Below are 19,381 nucleotides of genomic sequence, written 5' to 3' on the forward strand. Positions count from 1 at the left end.
GCAGGCAGCTTACCTTTATATCTCTCTTGTTCAATTTGATCATTTGCCTGCAACAAAATGAAGCAATGATAGGTGAGATGACTCCAAAATAGTCTAAGAACTTGACAAAGTAGAGTAAATTCTCAGAACTCTAGAGCTTGTACCAATTCAAGTCCCTCGTACATGTTTGTGGATCCCGAAGGCACTGTATTTCGAAGAAGGCTAAGCCCATCCTGTATTGCTTTTCTGAAAAAAATGTAAAAAGAGGGTAGGGGTGGAATGAGATGTTGACAGGTAAAAACACTCCGAGCTATCCTGATGCCCTTTAGCACTGGCCGGCCGGCCTGGAAGGGAGAACACAGACAAGTGGCCCTGCCATGGCCCTTCTGCCCTGTGACTTTGAAATTGATGGGCCTTGCTCAGGTCTGCTGTCGCCCATCTGCTGAGCACTGGGTGGGGCTGGGGGACGATGCTCTGCTGGTTCCAGGGCTGTGGCCTGGCTTCTTCTGAGCTCATCCCCGTCTCAGGCACATGGACGTCAGGGACGTCACCAAGGGCCCTGCCGGGACCATCTGCGGTCAGAGGGGAGCACCCATGCATGTGCAGTGTCAACCCCGCACCTACAACGTGACCGGCAGTGGGAAGCTCTGAGACGTCCCTCAGGGGGCACACTCTCCTCCGACAGGTGAGGCTGACTTGGAAAAGGCTATCCTGCTAAGGCCCTGCCTGTGCCCACCTCCCCTGGCACAGACCCTGAGGTTGACTGGCTCCTCCCAAGCCCTGCCCCTCTGGGTCCGTGTTACAGGAAGTAGTCAAGCTGCTTAGTGCGAGTGCGAGGTTCCTGGCCTCCTGAGAACAAGAGCAGCGCTGGGGAAGAGGCCCTGGGGCTGCCGTGCAGGGAAGAGCGGTCCTCTGCAGGCTGCAGGGCAGGGAGCAGGGCAGGTGGGGGCATGCGCTGGGGGCTAAGGTTCAGGCTGATCCAATGGGACAGGGAGGAGCTGCCATAGAAGGCAGAGCAGAGTCTGCACCCGAAGGCCGGTGTCTCACTGCAGGCAGAAGAGATGCTGCCCTGGGGGCGAGCTGGCACAGCCCAGCGGGGAGGGGCCAGCGAGGCCGAGCCAGGCCCTGTCCAGCGCAGCATAAACACCCTCCCCTATGCTCACCACACTTTGGAAGGTCTGCGTGTTTCCCACAGCAGCGCACACACGCTGCCCTGCCAGCCCTTCCCAGCTCTGGCCCAGGACACAGCTTGCCCGGCCTTGCTTTCCTGAGCTGTTCTCGCTGGCACTGCCCTGCCAGCCCCCTTCCCAGCTCTGCTGCTGAAGGAGCCTGGCTCTGCTGCCTCTAGAAGACCTTCTCTTACAGTGTTGCCTCCCATGCCCAGGATCTCACACTCTTGGCACCCCCTGGAAGGTGGCCCCGCCTTCACCTTCCAGAGAGGACCTGGTGTCCTCCAGGGGCCCCCCACAGCTCATCCTGGTCAGACCCTGAGCCCCAGCTGTTGGAGGAGGCAGTGGTCTCCCTGTCCCCCAGGAGGTGCTCTTCCCCCGGAGGCCCAGGCCCAGCGCCCATTGCCACTCTCCCTGCCACCTCCAGAGTCCCTGCCCATGGACTTGCTTTCACCCACCTGAACCCCACCCAGGTCTCCCTGTCCTAAACACAAGCCACACACCGAATGAGAACCACGCCTTCCCTCCCCTTGTCGGGAGGGCAGCCAGGCCCTCCTGCTCCTCCTCGAGCTGGATGCCGGGTGCTGTGGCCATGCGCTGGCCCTCACCCGCTCCTGCAGCCTGGCTGTCCCTGCATCGCGCTGCTGCTCCTGATTCTCTCCCAGGGCCTGCACAGCACCCTGTGCCACAAATCCTGGGCTGCAGCCTCTCCTAAGCGTCCTTCACTGTCTGTGGGGCCTCACCCACTCTGAACCTGGTTCCACTCTTGTGTGTCCATGGGAATCTCGGCCTCCCAGCTGCTCAGAGCTCCATAACTTCCCACCGTCAGGTGTGGGCACCATGATGGGGTTGCCCACGGCCCACCTGGGATGCAGGGCTGGCTGCCTTCCTCAAACACCCAGCCCACCTGCTGCTCACAACTCAGGGCCTCCTGCCTCAGACACACCACGGGACCCAGCTCCCCCCCCCCCCCCCGCCCCCACACACACTGAAGCCTGTCCCTTCAATGCAAAAAGACCTCCTTTCTGGTTCTGTCTCTGTCCCAGCCCCAAGCCCACTGGCCAGGGCAGAGAGTGAGAGAGCACAGCAGGTGCAGACACAGGCCACATTCATAAAGGACCACACCTCTTGGTACCAGATCCCAGGACTGCTCACAGCCAGCTTGTGCTAAGAAAAGGGAGGGGGGGACTCAGGGCAGGGATGGTCTAGAAGGACAGGGGCGGTCAGGGCCAGTACAGCTAGGTGCAGAGGGGGCTCAGGGCTGGGGCTGGGGCCAGGATGGGCTCTGTGGGGAGTTCAGCCCAGCCCAACCTGCACACCAGTGTGCTCCCCCTTCTGTCTCAGGGAACCCCTCACTCGCTGGCTCTCCCTTCAGCCTGGCCCACTGGGCCTGCCTTAGGGGATTAAGAAGCACTTACCTGTCTGAGGTGAGCTTCATGAGGACTTGGGCTTTTGTGGAATAGGTGATGAAGGATATCCGTTGTTTTGGGCTGGGGACGAAGCACTCCTCGTGAGATGACACAGACAGAGGCTCAGAATGACCCTAATGAGCAGCCAGAGGGGTGCGTGACACCTACGCTGTCCCCCACCCCAACTCTTCCACTTTGGGCCCATTTTCCAAATCCCAGTGGTTCCCATGAATTAAGTGAAGAATTCTGAGAAGATCATGCTCCTTCCTGGAAGAAAATTCCTGGATGGCTTCCTGCTCCAGCCCTGTACTCCAACAGCCTGTAGTCTCTCACACTCACACAGGCATGTACGCAGGCACACCCCACATGTGCCCATGCGTGCTGCAAACACAGGGAGATAGACACCTGTGCATCCTGTGTGAACGTTCTCTTCTACTGTCAATTTCTTTGGATCTTCACTCTCTTCCCTTCTTGCCTGTCTTCCCCACCTCATCTCATCTTAAATTTTTCTTGCTCTTCACAAGAATACACCCCTCACTTTTTCTCTTCCTGGCCACTGTCTTATTGATCTGCTTCACTCCATTATCCCTTAGCTAAATGGCTACCATAAATTCCTAGCACTGCTTGCTACTGCTCCTGGCTCTTGTTCCATTTTACCCACAATCACCAGGATTTTCTTGTAGCAACTCAACCTTGATCACTTCACAGCATTGCTCAAGATGCTTCCATAACTCCTATTATTCACACCAAGAAGTGCCAACCCTCGGGCTAGCATTATGAACCTCTATGGCCTTAGTCCCACTGTGTCAGTCCAGCCTCCTTCCCTTCCCTCCTCAGTGTTAACTTCACTCTAAGTCAAACAGACCACTCCCTCCACAGGCAGTCTCCAGTTGGTCTTGTGACCCTTTCTTTTTCCATTTTTCAAGACCTAGTTCAAATTTCTGCATCCTCTCTCAAGCTATCCTGGATTTTTTCTTCTAGGAATTTTTGTTTTTTTTTTTTCCCTTCTAGTTGCCTTATGAGTCCTATGCTCTTTTCTGTTTGCCCTCAGCACCATTTACCCAGGTGTTCAGCTACTGTATTACTACTGGTTTGCCTTTTTCCTAATCTATGAGGTCCTCACTGGCAGCCTGTGTCCCTTGCTCTATGGTCTGACTTCCAACTTGGAACCAAGCAAAGTCTCCAAGACCTGGTGGGACCAGACTGGCCTGTCTTTTCCTGCTTCAGAGCCCTTCTCTGGGGCCTGTGCCCCTGCCCTGAGGGTCACCCAGGCCCACTGAGTCTATATGTGCTCTGCCCAGCAGGGAAACACTCCACAGCATGAAGAGCCATACTTTCCAATCTTCTTCACCACCTCCTCCACCAGGTTGGAAATGTGGTTCCAGTTGTTGCCCACACTGCCTGACCTGAAAATGAAGACTTGTGTCAGAGGGAGTAGGTGCATCCATCCCATGGGCATAGTTAGTCTTTTCTACCTCACAGCATTCCTTGTATGAAGTTCCTCGCGACTTCTTGTAGTTGAAGGCTGCTAATAGGGGCAGAAATAGAATGTTGGGGAACCAGCTAGATTTGTAAGAAATATTAATCATGCTGTTAATCGTGATTGTTTTGTTTGATTAGAGAAGGCACATTCTAACCTGGCTGGCAATCACATTTAGGAGCTCACCAGGAAATGCAGCCCTTCCTTCCCATTTGGAACTACCTATTATCATGGAAAGATTAACAACTTTGTTGCAGAAACCAGATCCAGAAACCAGAATCTCCAGCCCTTTGAAGACCCTGCCTTTGCATATCATTAGTCACTTGAAGACCCCAAATCTCGCATATCACTAAGCCCTTTGAAAATCCGAAGTCCTTTTGCATATCTGTGAACTACCCATTTGCCTCTTTACCCACTTACCCATGTAATCTTTGTCTACTGGCATATGGTGGGGCACAGAGCAGATTTTTGTGGGTGACCTGCTGCACTCCCATACTGCCAGCAGTATTAGCAAAACTGCTCATGTACGATTCAACCCTATCTCTGCTTAATTGTCCCAAGTAGTGACAAGCAGCATGAATCCATTGATTGTCTGGTTACATATCTGGCGAACACTCGGGGTGTAAGTGAGTGACTCCTCTGGGATGAGTGTTGGCATTCCACTTACTGTCTGGACTGGCGGTTCCCGGGCTGAGCCCTGGACTCTTACTTGCAGTGCTGCCAGGAATTTTCCTGTTTTGAATCTCAGCCATAGCCTCAGCAATCTCTGTCATATCACCTGAGACCTAAGTTGAATCAAGCGTTTTTGTAGGAGGAATCAAGTGTGCTTGTATGGCATGAGAAGCAGTGGCTGCTTCCTGTCTGGGGTTCCTTGTAAGGAAGCATGTACTATGTATGGCATGGGAGACATTGTACTGCCTCTCGTCTGGGCTTAGGGCATGCATTTACTGGTTGAGTCTGATCAGCTCTGGATGGCAAAAGACCTCCAGTGGTCCTTGACCTGGCCTCCAAACCCTTAGGCTGATCCCCTCTGGTTTGGGAGGCATGGCTCTGCTTCAGTGTTTGTTTGTTTTTACGCAGGGCATTCTGTGGTGTCTGTGGCTAGAAAGACAAGGAGCATGTGTGAAGTTCTTGTTGGTAGGTTGTGTGTGCCTGTAAATTCTATATAATAAAAGTCTAATATGCAAATTGACTGAACAGCAGAATGAACGGCGGAATGAACGGTCACTCTGATGCACACTGACCACCAAGGAGCAGACACTCAACGCAGGAGCTGCCCCCAGCCCGCAGGCCCCAGGCCAGCCAAGGCAGGTGCCAGCGGGGGCCCTGATCACTCTGCTGGTCGCCCCACAGATCGGTCCTGATTGCCAGCCAGGCCTAGGGACACTACCCATGCACAAATTTCATGCACTGGGCGTCTAGCAGTGTATATAAGAGTGTCTCTGTTGATTGTTGTTGGTTTAATTTGTTTAAGGATGGGATTGCAGGAACTTCCCAGCAGCTGTCAATTTTGGGGACCCTTCCTGCTTTCCCTCTCAAGGCATCAGCTGCCAGAAGTTCCAGTGAGAGTTCTTGTCTGTCTGTCTGTAATGCAACTTTGGTTACTGATGTACTTTACTTGTTTTCTATCTTTTGGGCACTTAGTTTTCTCTTTGCTGTTTTATGAACGTAGGGAATCCTTTGTGTCTGCTGTGTGGGCTTTGTGCTTCTCAGAACCATAGGTCATTTGCTCTACTTGGTTAGTGTGAGATAGGATTCTAAGGCTAATGTCCCAGTCCATACTTTTTAAAAAATTGATTTCAGAGAGGAAGGGAGAGAGAGAGAGATAGAAACATCAATGATGAGAGAGAAAAATTGATTGGTGGCCTCTGTCCCCTACTGGGGATTGAGCCCGCAACCTGGGCACGTGCCTTTGAGCAGAATCGAACCCGGGACCCTTCAGTCCACAAGCTGATTCTCTATCCACTGAGCCAAACCAACTAGTGCCCAGTCTATACTTTTGAGAGTGCTTAAGTATAGGACTTAAGAATCAGCAATGATGATTCTTCCCCCACCATTTATTTATTTACTGTAGGGGTTTTTGTTTGTTTGTTTGTTTCTGTTTTTAAGATCTCTTCTGATATGCAAGATTTCATGTTGTTAAAGTCTACTCAGAAAGAAAAATATGGGAAGTAAAACCTTCTAACCCCCCGAGTCTTTTTCCTAGGAGGACCAGTTCTGCAGAAATAGCAGTGGGCAAGGGAGGCACTCCCAGTTTATAAAGAAGAATTAGCACATGACTTATCTCTGTTACAATATTTGCCAAGAAAATGCCTTGGGTAATAATAATTGGCTTTAAAATCTCAAAGTCATTAAGACATCTTACCTTATAATAGAGAAACATGCAAATTGACCGCACCTCCGCTATGCCCATGATTGGGCCTGCTAGAGGCTGGGGGCGGGACTCCGGGTGGTCCATCCGGCCGTTGGGAAGACCAAGATGGCTGCGCCCAATCCTGTAAGTTCCGGGGATCCGCATGGCGATCGCCACAGGGGGGGGCATGTCGGGCAGAGCCCGGCGCTCCCTGGGTGTCAGCATGGCGATCACCACCCGGAGGGCATGTCCGGCCGAGCCCGGTGCTCCGTGGGTGTCCCGGGGGCGATCGCCACCACGGGGGCGTGTCCGGGCCGAGCCCGGTGCTCCGTGGGTGTCCCGGGGGCGATCGCCACCCGGGGGTGTGTCCGGGCCGAGCCCGGCGCTCCGTGGGTGTCCCGGGGGCGATCGCCACCCCGGGGGCGTGTCCGGGCCGAGCCCGGTGCTCCCCGGGTGTCAGCATGGCGATCGCCACCCGGGGGGGCGTGTCCGGCCGAGCCCGGCGCTCACGGGGTGTCAGCAGGGCGATCGCCACCCAGGGGGCGTGTCCGGGCCGAGCCCGGCGCTCCGTGGGTGTCCCGGGGGCGATCGCCACCCGGGGGGCTGTCCGGGTCGAGCCCGGCGCTCCCCGGGTGTCAGCATGGCGATCGCCACCCGGGGGGCTGTCCAGGCCGAGCCCGGCGCTCCCCGGGTGTCAGCATGGCGATCGCCACCCCGGGGGCGTGTCCGGGCCGAGCCCGGCGCTCCCCGGGTGTCAGCATGGCGATCGCCACCCGGGGGGCGTGTCCGGGCCGAGCCCGGCGCTCCCCGGGTGTCTGCATGGCGATCGCCACCCGGGGGGCTGTCCGGGCCGAGCCCGGTGCTCCGTGGGTGTCCCGGGGGCGATCGCCACGCGGGGGGGCGTGTCCGGGCCTAGCCCGGTGCTCCCTGGGTGTCAGCATGGCGATCGCCACCCAGGGGGCTGTCCGGGCCGAGCCCGGCGCTCCCCGGGTGTCAGCATGGCGATCGCCACCGGGGGGCTGTCCGGGCCGAGCCCAGTGCTCTGTGGGTGTCCCGGGGGCGATCGCCACCCGGGGGGCTGTCCGGGCCGAGCCCGGCGCTCCCCGGGTGTCAGCATGGCGATCGCCACCCGGGGGGCTGTCCGGGTCGAGCCCGGCGCTCCCCGGGTGTCAGCATGGCGATCGCCACCCAGGGGGCGTGTCAGGGCCGAGCCCTGCGCTCCCTGGGTGTCTGCCTTGACAAAAGCTTTCCACATCTCTGTTTATTCTTTTGAATCCATAAAACGACCTTTAAAAAAAGCATGGGGGCCAGCTAAGAAAGAATGCACTTTCTGGCCAGAGCACGCAGGATTCTTTTGCCCAACAGGTTAAAGGGAGCAGAGCTGGCACAGTGGGAATGGCCCTGGTGCCCTATGAGGAGACCAGGGGAATGGGGTTGCCGAAATTCCCTAAGCCTCTTGCCACCTTCTCCTTTGCAAACCACACCATCCAGATCCACCAGGACTGGAGGCAACTGGGAATCACAGCCGTGATTTGGGACATGGTAAGCAAATCTTGAGGGGCCTCTGAAAACACCTGCAACTGATTATAAGACTGGTCTTTATTTAAAAAGAAATAAAAGAACAGCTTTGTTGAGAAATACCCATATACTGTACATGTCACCTAAAGTGTACAATGAACTGGTTTTTTAAAGTAAATTCAGAGTGGTACAACCATCACCATGCTCAATTTTTAAATATCTTCGTGACCCATCCCCTCCAAAAAAAACTTCTACCCACTGGAATCACTTTCCTGATCATCTTCCCCAAAATAGATTGCACTTTAAAGGTGGGTAAAGGAAAGTTGAGGGAAGTTAAAACACTGCACACAGGATATTGTAAGATGACAAAGCCCAAAGTGAAGATCATGTGTTTTCTTTAAAATATATATATATTTTTAAAATTTCAGAAAGGGAGAGGGAGAGAGAGATAGAAACATCAATGATAAGAATCACTGATCAGCCGAAACTGGTTTGGCTCAGTGGATAAAGCGTCGGTCTGTGGACTGGAAGGTCCCAGGTTCGATTCCGGTTAAGGGCATGTACATTGGTTGAGGGCACATACCCCGGTGGGGGGTGTGCAGGAAGCAGCTGGTAGATGTTTCTCTCTCATCGATGTTTCTAGCTCTCTATCCCTCTCCCTTCCTCTCTGTGAAAAATCAATAAAATATATTTAAAAAAAAAAAAAAGAATCACTGATCAGCTGCCGCCCACAGGCCCCTTACTGGGGATTGAGCCCGAAACCCAGGCATGTGTGCCCCTGATCAGAATCAAACCTGGACTCTTCAGTCCACAGGCCGATGCTCTCTCCATTAAGCCAAACTGACCAGGGCCATGTGTTTTCTTCAAGTTCTGCGTGGTTGTAATGGTCCCCAAATCTATACTAATAAAAGGGTAATATGCTAATTAGAGTGGTTGTCTTCTGGACATCTTTCCAGACAAAGCCGCAGTGGCTACAGAGGCCAAGGCTAAGGCAGCCATAACCACCTCCAGTGGCAGCAGCATTGGGGTTATGGGGGTGGTGCCTCCAGAGGGAGGCCAGACGGGGGGCCAAGGCACAGGCAGTTTGGGGTGATCAGGCTGATAGGGGAGGGCAAGGTAGGGGCAATCAGGCTGGCAGGAGATCAAGGTAGGGGCGAGCAGGCAGGCAGGCAGTGGGGTTAGGGACAATCAGGCAGGCAGGCAGGTGAGTGGTTAGGAGCCAGCGGTTCCAGATTGTGAGAGGGATGTCCGACTGCTGGAAATTGGACATCCCCTGAGGGGTCCCAGATTGAAGAGGGTGCAGATTGGGCTGAGGGGCACACCCCCCCTACCCCCCCCTCCCACCAGTGCACGAATTTCGTGCACCGGGCCCCTAGTTATAAATATATGTAACTTAAATGAAGGGTTTATGAAAAATCTTTTCATTGATAATTTTATGCCTAAATGTATTTTTCCAATGTCTTTGGTAACTTAAAACTTTGGAATTTTCTGGGTTAAATAATAAAAATTATTAAACACCTAGGTATTTTGAAACAATAGGATACTGAAATATTAATTAATCTGAGTTTGCCTACTTTTGGATTTTTATTGCAGAGAATCTAGAGGATGGATTTGAATCTGTTAATGAATATGTCTTATATTTTATTTGAAATATAACTCTTAAAATGTGAATGTATTGCTAATCTGAGAAATGTTAAGTACTTACTTGTCACCTAAAAATTAAGGTTTCTAAGAGTTACAAATTCTAACTAATTGAAAAGAAATTGTATGGTATGGACACACATTTTTGAAGAGAAAAGGAAAGTAAGTTATTCTAAAGATAAATGAATAATAAGATTTATGAAAATTATAGAAGGACTGTGAAGAGAAATCTTAAAAGGAAATTATAGGTAATCTGAATAATAAATTGACTTAGATAAATGAATCTAAAATAAGCTAATACAGAATTTGTTTAGTCCTTTTCCAGTCTGTTAAAAGGTAAAAAGTTTTTCCTGTATTTGCCTAGGAAGAAAAAGTTCTACAAATTATTGAAATGATTACATATTGTGTTATTTTAATCAGATACTTAATTACTTAAAAAAGTGAACTTAATCATGAGAACTTAATTTTCGCTAGCCTGTGTGTGTGTTTAATACCCTTTTGTTACTTTGAATGAATAAATAGTTTAATACTGTTTAATAATGATGATATACAATCTTTTGGTAAAATAAATTTTACAATCTTTCCAGGGTTTGAATTTTAAGAAACTCTAATAGGCTCTGGAATGCCTCAAGGATTTGTTTTCTATTCTTATGAAGAAAAAGTTTCTGCTTAAGGTACATGGGATGCTTTTTCAAATCCTACCTAATAAAAGAGTAATATGTAAATCGACCCTAACTCCGCTATACCCACAAGCCACTCCCACAAGCCACACCCACCAACCAATCAGGAGCAAATATGCAAATAAACCCAATCAAGATGGCTATAGCCACAGAGAGCAGGAGGGAGGCTTGGGTTTCCCCGGTAACAAAGGAAGCCAAGCTTTCCACATGCCGTTGCAGGCCTAAGCCTCCACTCAAGGCTACAAAGTTTCAGTGATAGAAGGTAAACAAATCCAAACAGAAATGGCGGCAGCCATGGAGCTGGAAAGAGCAGGAGGCTTGGGTTTCCCCCGGCAAATGGAGGAAGCAAAGCTTCTGTAGCCCTGGCTGGCCTAGGCCTCTGCTCCAGGCTACAAAGTTTCAATTATAGAAGAACACAAACTCTAAAAGAAATGGCTGCTGGCCACTGAGCGAGCAGGAGGCTTGGCTCCGCTCCAGGCTATAAAGTTTAAATTGTAGAAAGTAAATAAATTCCAGATACCAGGGCCTCTGCTTGGGTCACCAGGGGGCATGGCTGGCCTGCAAACCACCATAGGCCCTTCACCCAGGCTGCCCCACACCCCAAGGGAACCCCCACCCTGATCCAGGATACCCTTCAGGGCAAAGCAGCTGGCCCCCACCTGTGCACCAGGCCTCTATCCTATCTAATAAAAGAGTAATACGCAGATTGACCATCACTCCAACACACAATATGGCTGCCCCCATGTGGTCAAAGATCCTGCCCCCATGTGGACACAAGATGGCCACCAAAGATGGCCAGCAGGGGAGGGCAGTTGTGGGTTATCAGGCCAGCAGGGGAGGGCAGTTGGGAGGAACCAGGCCTGCAAGGGAGGGCAGTTGGGGGCAATCAAGCCTGCAGGGGAGGGCAGTTAGGGGTGACCAGGCCAGCAGAAGAGGGAAGTTGGGGGTGACCGGGCCTGTAGGGAAGGGCAGTTGGGTGTGACCAAAGCCTGCACGGGATAGCAGTTGGGGGGGATCAGGCCTGCAGGGGAGGGCAGTTAGGGGTGACCAGGCCTAAAGGGGAGGACAGTTAGGGGCAAACACGCTGGCAGGGGAGCAGTTAGGCATCAATCTGGCTGGCAGGGGAGTGGTTAGGGGTGATCAGGCAGGCAGGCAGGCGAGTGGTTGGGAGACAGCAGTCCTGGATTGTGAGAGGGATGTCCGACTGCCCATTTAGGCCCACCAGGATCGGGCCTAAATGGGCAGTTGGACATCCCTCGAGTGGTCCCAGATTGGAGAGGGTGCAGGCTGGCCTGAGGGATACCCCGCACCCCCCGTGCACGAATTTCGTGCACCAGGCCTCTAGTAAAGAAATAATAACTCTAATTGTTATCTTGGAATACTATGTTTTGCAGAAAGGACAAGATTCTATTATAATCAAATCCATAACTGAGTCATTTAAAATTTCTTCTTGTCATTTAGAGACAGTCACTGTTTTGTTAAATGCATTTGGGGAAATGTTACATCTTCTGAGGGATCCATGGAAGGGGACTCTGACATTTTCGGATCATCCCCTTTAAACTGAATGAAAATTATTAGAACTCTATAAAGTATTTGGATTTATAGACGTAGTGGCAAGAAAAACCAGAAAAAAATTTACTACTGGACTGAATAAACTGGAAGTGATTATATAGTTTTTGTTACTTTTGTTGAAAGCATTGCTGATTCTTAAAATGTTTATTTTTCAGATACCAGGAAGCATTTTTAAAGCAATTTGGTAAATTATATATATTTTCTACCTGATTCCTCCGGAATTTGACAATTCTTAATGAGTGAGTTATGGCAATATGTTTCTTTGCATGAATTCAATAGGACCAGTTTCCAAGGGTAGTTTTGTTAACAGGACTTTGACTGGAGTGTCATGGCTGAGAGATACATGCCTGGACTCCAGATGTCACCATAAAGCTTTAAGGAAAGAGGCCCATGTGAGCCCCTTGGAGAAAGCCTGGTACCTTGCCTGGTCACGTGGCTCATGGCAGTCTCTCTAGGTAAGGAACGAAGGCTGCTTTCCTGAGAGATGGCAAAGAAGGGGCCCCAAGACATCATTGGGGACCTCAACTTGAGGAATTCGCCCAAGTCTACAGTATTACAGGAAAGCCTGATGGCAGCTAGGTGGCTGGGCATCTTCACCCTGTGGGTCTAATTAAAGCTCAATCATGAGATTCCAGCAAAGCATGCATTTTTAAAAGTCTATGTGATCAACTGTTATTCTTCTTGTGTTCATGCAAACAATCAGGCCAAATTGTATCTAGACTCAATGCAGTAAATAAATAGGTCTTAATTTGGCGCTCGAATAAAAATGAGGGTGATTTTAGGGGGGAAAATGTGTTTCAATAGGGAATTATTAGAACTGAAATGCTTTTTTCTTCCACCAGACCATTTGTCGTAATTCTTGCTGTTCTAACTGTTGCCCAATATTACTAAATTATTTATTTATTTATTTATTCATATCCAAGGACATTTTCCCATTGATTTTTAGGGAGAGTGGGAGAGAGAAGGAAAGACAGAGAGAAACATCAATGTGAGAGAAACACATCGATTAGTTCCTCCTGCACAAGCCCAGACCAGGGCCCAGGCTGGGGAGGAGCCTGCAACCAAGGTTATGCGCTTGACCGGAATCGAATCTGGGAGTCTTTCTTTGGTCTGCAGACTGATGCTCTATCCACTGAGCCAAATTGGCTAGGGCCTCTGCCCACTCTTTAATTTGATTTTTTGGTGTTGAGTTGTATGAATACTTTATAAATGTTGGATATTAACCCCTTATCATATGTATATTTGGAAACCTATTCTCCCAATGGGTAGGTTGTCTTTTGTTGTTGTTGTTGATGATTTATTTTGGTATGCAATCCAATTTACTTTTGGATGTAGTCCAATTTATTTTTCTTGTTTCCTTTGCCCAAGGAGATATTCAGAAAAAATATTGTTAAGAAAATGTCAGAGTTTTACTGCCTATATTTTTTTTTCCCTAGGAGTTTTATGGTTTTGAGATTTACTTTTTAAGTCTTTCATCCATTTTGAGTTTATGTTTATAAATGGTGTAAGAAGGGGGTCTAGTTATTTTTTGCATGTATCTGTCCAATTTTCTCAATACCACTAATTGAATAGACATTCTTTACTCCATTGAATGTTCTTTGCCTCCTTTGTTACATATTAATTGACCATAAGGGCATCATTTTATTTCTGGACTCTCTATTCTGTTCCATTGATCTATGTGTCTATTTTTATTCTACTGTCATGCTGTCATTTTCAAATAAATTGTTTTCTATTTCAACTACTGTTGACATACAATATTATATTAGTTTCAGATATACAACAAAATAACTAGACATTTATGTATCCTTGGAAGTGATCATTCAGATCAGTGTAGTACCCATCTGACACCATACATAGTTATTATAATATTATAGACTATATTCCCTATCCCATACTTTAAATCCCCATGACTGTTTTTATAATTGACAATTGGTAAAACTTAATCCTTCCCCCTTGCTTAACTATTTCCCCAACCCCCGTCCCATCTGGCAACCATCAATTTGTTCTCTGTATCTGTGAGTTAGTGACATGCTATTTAAAAAAAAAATCTTTATTGTTGAAAGTGTTATAAATCCCATTAGCTCCCCCACTACCTCCTAATGACTCCTTCTAGCCTGCACCCCCTGCCCCAGGCCTTCACTGCACTATTGTCTATGTCCATGGGTTATGCATATATGCATACAAGTTCTTTGTTTGATCTCTTCCCACCACAGCCTTTCCTCTGAAATTTGACAGCCTGTTCCCTGCTTCTATGTCTCTGGTTGTTTTGTTCATCAGTTTATTTGACTCCACATGTGAGTGAGATCATATGATATTTGTCTTTCTCTGACTGATTTATTTCACTTAGCATAATGCTCTCCAGGTCCTTCCATGCTGTCTCAAAGGGAAAGAACTCCTATTTTGCTGCTGCATAGCATTCCCTGGTGTAAATGTACCACAACTTTCTTTATCCATTCATCTACTGATGGGCACTTGGGCTGTTTCCAGATCTTAGCTATTGTAAATTTGTGCTGTTATAAACATAGGGGTGTATATATTCTTTCTGATTGGTGTTTCAGGATTCTTAGAATATATTCCTAGAAGTGGGATCACTGGGTCAAATGGCAGTTTTCTTTTCTTCACATTCTCACCAGCACTTGTCATTTGTTGATGGTAGCCATTCTGACAGGTGTGAGATGATACTTCATAGTCATTTTAATTTGGATCTCTCTGATGATCAGTGACTGAACATTTTTCATATGCCTCTTAGTCATCTGTATATCCACTTGGGAAAACTGTCTACTTAGGTCTTTTCCCATTTTTTAATTGGATTGTTTGTCTTCCTGTGGTTAAGTTGTATGAGTTCCTTATACATTTTTGAAATTAACTCCTTATCAGATACATAATGGGCAAATATGTTCTCCCATGCAGTGGGCTTCCTTTTAATTTTGTTGATGATTTCTTTTTGCAGTGAAGAAGCTTTATTTTGATGTAATCACATTTGCTTATTTTCTCTTTTGTTTCCCTTGCCCTAGGAGATGTGTCAGCAAACATATTGCTATTTGAGATGTCTGAGATTTGGCTGCTTATGGTTTCTTCTAGGATTTTTTATGATTTCAGGACTTACATTTAAGTCTTTTATCCATTTTGAGTTTACTCTTGTTTATGGTATAAGTTGGTGGTCTAGTTTCACTTTTTTGCATGAATCTTCCAATTTTCCCAACACCATTTACTGAAGAGACTGTCTTTATTCCATTGTATGCTATTGCCTCCTATGACAAATATTAATTGATCATAGGCTTGGGTTAATTTCTGGGTTCTCTGATCTGTTCCATTGGTCTATACACCTATTTTTGTGCCATTTCCCATTGTTTTGATTACAATGGCTTTGTAGTATAACTTGATACCTGTTATTGAGATCCCTCCAACTTTTTTATTCTTTTTTAAGATTTATTGCGGCTATTGAGGGTCTCTTTTGTTCCAGATACATTTTGGAATATTTGTTCTAGATCTATGAAATATGCCATTGGTATTTTAATAGGGATTGCATTGTATCTACAGGTTTCTTTGGGTAGTATGGACTTTTTAATGATGTTAATTCTACCAATCCATGAACACTGTATATTATTCTACATTTTTATATCTTCCTCTATCTCATTTTTCAATGTCCCATAGTTTTCTGAGTACAAGTCTTTTGGTCCACAGGGTTAAGTTTATTCCTAAGTATCTTAATGTTTGTGTCGCAATGGTAAATGGGAATATTTTAGGTTCTCTTTTTGAGAATTCATTATTAATATATAAAAATGCCATCAATTTCTGTGAGTTAATTTTGTATCCTGTTATATTGCCAAATTCATTTATTAAATATAGTAGCTTTTTGGTGGCATCTTTAGTGTTGTCTGTGTGCAATATCATGTGATATGTGAATAATGACAGTTTTACTTCCTCCTTTTTAATTTGGATGCCTTTTCTGTTTTCTTCTTTTCTAGATTGCTGTGGCTTAGACTTCCAGTACCATGTTGAATAAGAGTGGTGAAAGGAAATCCTTGTCTTGTTCGTATTCTTATGGGAAATGGTTTTATTTTTTCCCATTGAGTATCATGTTGGCTGTAGGTTTGTCATATATGGCCTTTATTATGTTGAGGTGTGTTCCTCTACTCTCCCTTTTCTGAGAGTTTTTATCAAAAATGAGTGTTGGATTTTGTCGAATGCTTTTTCTGCATCTATTGATTTGATCATGTGATTTTTATCTTTCAGTTTGTTTATGTGATGTACCATGTTTATTGATTTGCAAATACTGTACCAACCTTGCATCCCTAGAACAAATCCCACTTGGTCATAGTGTATGATCTTTTTAATATATTGCTGGATCCAATTTGCTAACATTTTGTTGAGGATTTCATCACATATGTTCATTAGGGATATTGGCCTGTAATTCATTTGCTTATAGTGTCTTTATCTGGTTTTGGAGTTAAGATAATGCTGGCTTCAGAAAAAGAGCTTGGAAGTTTTCCTTTTTCTTGTCTTTTTTTTTTTTAATAGTTTGAAGTGTTTAGGTGTTAGTTCTTTGACTGTTTGATAAAATTCCCCTGGGAAGCCATCCAGACCAGTGTTTTTGTTTGCTGTGTTTTTGATTACTGCTTAAATTTTATCAGTTGTTATTGGCCTATTCAGGTTTTCTGATTCTTCCTGATTGAGTTTTGGAAGATTGTATTTTTCTAGGAATTTTTTCAGTTTGTTGTTGTCTAGCTTGCTGGCATATAGCTGTTCTTAGTATTTGCTTATAAATCCTTTGTTTTTCTGTGGTGTCAGTTGTTACTTCACCTCTTTCATTTCTGATTTTACTTATTCGGATTCTTTCTCTTTGTTTCTTGATGAATGTGGCTTAATGTTTGTGTCGCAATGGTAAATGGGAATATTTTAGGTTCTCTTTTTGAGAATTCATCAATGTATATAAATATATCAATGTATATAAATATATATATTTAAATATATTTTTATTGATTTCAGAGAGGAAGGGAGAGGGAGAGGGAGAGAGAGAAACATCAATGATGAGAATCATTTATTGGCTGTCTCTTGCATGCTCCCTACTGGGGATTAAGCCCACAACCTGGGCACGTGCTCTTGACCAGAATCAAACCCAGACCCCTCTATCCACTGAGCCAAACCAGCTAAGGCAATGTTGTTTATCTTTACAAACTACCAGATCTTGCTTTCATTGATCTTTTCTGTTGTTTTTTAAATCTCTATGATTTATTTCTGCTTTGATCTTTATTTTAAAAAAATAAATAGCAAGAGTTTATTTTAGTTATAGTCTTACCTAGAATGGAGGCACACACTAAATCACTTTTATAATTAGCATTTGGTATATTAGTAAGTATACAAAAAATTCTATACTTCTAAACCTTATAATCTATAGATTCAATTACTTTCTTTTTCAGCAACAATCCTTAAAAAATTATTGATCAAAACAAGTGTGCCAGATTCAATTGTTGATAGATATGTATTTATTGCCGTTTTATTGTTCATATATTTTTTTAAATCTTTTTCTCCTTTCTTTCACTTCTTCCTCTTCTTAAAGAATACCCTTCAACATTTCATTTAATACTGGTTTGGTGGTGATGAACTCCTTTAGCTTTTTCTTATCTGTGAAGCTCTTTATCTGACCTTCAATTCTAAATGATAGCTTTGCTGGTTCTTGGTTCTTGCTATTCATCACTTTGAATATTTCTTGCTACTCCCTTCTGGCCTGAAAAGTTTATGTTGAGAAATCAGCTGACAGTTGTATGGGCACTCCCTTGTAGATAACTAACTGCTTTTCTCTTGCTGCTTTTAAGATTCTCTCTTTGTCTTTAACCCTTGGCATTTTAATTATAATATGTCTTTGTGTGGGCCTTTTTGGGTTCCTCTTATTTTGGACTCTCTGTGCTTCCTTGTAAGTTTATTTCTTTCACCAGGTAGGTGAAGTTTTCTGTCATTATTTCTTCAAGCAGATTTTCAATATCTTGCTCGCTCTCTTTAACTTCTGGCACCACCATAATGCAGATGTTGGTACCCTTGAAATTGTCCCAGAGGCTTCTTACACTCTCTTCCTTATTTTGGATTCCTTTTTCTTTTTGCTCTTCTGATTGGGTGATTTTTGCTTCCTTGTATTTCAAATCATTGATTTGATTGTCAGAATTCTCTACTCTACTGTCAAATGCCTATAAGTTATTCTTTATTTCAGTTAATGTATTTTAAATTTCTGACTGGTTATTTTCCATGTCTCTGACATTCTCAATAATATCCCTGAAGGCCTGACTAAGTCCCTTGAAGCTCTCATGAAGATCCTTGAGTAATCTTATAACTAGTTTTGAACTCGGTATCTATTAGTTTGCTTGCCTCCATTTCTTTAATTTGTGACATGTTTCTTTGACTCTGCATTTTGACTGCTTCCCTGTGTCTGTTTCTATGATAGAACTGTTATGTCTCTTGGAGTTGGTAGAGTGGCCTTTTGTATCAGGTGTCCTGTAGGACCCAGTGGCTCCGTTTCCCCAGTCACCTGAGCTGGGCACTCTAGGTGCACCCCTGTGTGAGCTTTGTGCACATTGTTGTAGTTAAGCCTTGATTGCTGTTGTGTCACTGGGAGGAATTGACCTCCAGGCTAACTGGCTGTGAGGACCAGCTGTGTCTACAATAGATGAGCGGCTGTGCAGGAGACACACCTATTGAGCAGAAGTTGCTTCAGTGGGGCTTTGGTGCTCATTGGGTCTGACCCTTAAGTGTGTCACTTGTGGATGTGTAAAGTTGTAATCTGTTATGGTCTGAAGCTGTCCACCTGGTGCTCTGGCTTTGGGGCCTCCCGAGAGGTTCAAAGTCAGCCACTGCCAGGGACCATCCAGCAGGTGCTACAGAGTGATCAATACAGATGACTGCTACTTGTATTGGACTAGGAAGTGCCCTGCAAGGCCCAACTGTGACACAAGGCATACTGCTGTTATTGCCTGGTTTTGGGCCTTTTATTGATAGGTTTGTGGCACGCTGATTCCAGCTGTTACTTGTTTAAGAGATTTTAGCAAAGTTTGAATTCTGAGCCAGCATAGGCCATACATATGGAAAAGCCTCTGCAAACAGCTTGTGTGGGTCTGCAAATTGGATGGTGCAGGGTCTCAGGGAATCACCAGGCAAGCAGTGTGAGTCATGCTGATGGAACCTCAGATATGATTGCCAGTCAGCTCTGAGATGGGTGTCAATACAGGAACAATGACCCCTGTGAGCACCCCATAAGATAGCCACCCCCGACTTCCTACCCTGATACCAGACAGTCCAGCTCCTCTCTATATGTCCCTGAATTTTCCCAATGCTGCCACCCAATGCTGGAGCTCAGAGGAAGCAAGACTATGTAAGTTTGTGTGCAGATCCTTTAAGAGAAATACCTGAGATTCAAGCAGCCTCTATATTCTTCAGCCACAATCCCTGTGGGTTTTTATAGCATGAAGTTATGGGTACTTCTCCTCCCAGGTCTGGGACCCTGGTTGGGGGGCACAGTGAGGGGCTGGGACTCCCTGCTTCTCAAGGAAGGCCTTGGAGATAGCCTTCTTGGTTAAAAAAATGCCACAAGT

The 19,381-nt window shown here is 46.2% G+C and overlaps 1 protein-coding gene across 2 annotated transcripts in view; it reads right to left on the bottom strand.

The window, feature by feature from the left end:
- Positions 1–19,381, bottom strand: part of LOC114234292 (anthrax toxin receptor-like) — a 92,364-nt gene that overhangs the window by 50,071 nt on the left and 22,912 nt on the right. For both annotated transcript variants that reach the window (XM_054728748.1, XM_028156939.2), the window contains exons 2-5: positions 3,892–3,963; positions 2,567–2,638; positions 144–225; positions 14–47 (exon numbers count right to left, since the gene is read on the bottom strand). In XM_054728748.1, coding sequence (XP_054584723.1) covers positions 14–47; positions 144–225; positions 2,567–2,638; positions 3,892–3,963 — 260 coding nt within the window. The remainder of the gene's footprint in view (positions 1–13; positions 48–143; positions 226–2,566; positions 2,639–3,891; positions 3,964–19,381) is intronic.

The sequence above is a fragment of the Eptesicus fuscus genome, chromosome 17 (assembly GCF_027574615.1).
Source record: "Eptesicus fuscus isolate TK198812 chromosome 17, DD_ASM_mEF_20220401, whole genome shotgun sequence".
NCBI classification, from domain to species: Eukaryota; Metazoa; Chordata; class Mammalia; order Chiroptera; family Vespertilionidae; genus Eptesicus; species Eptesicus fuscus.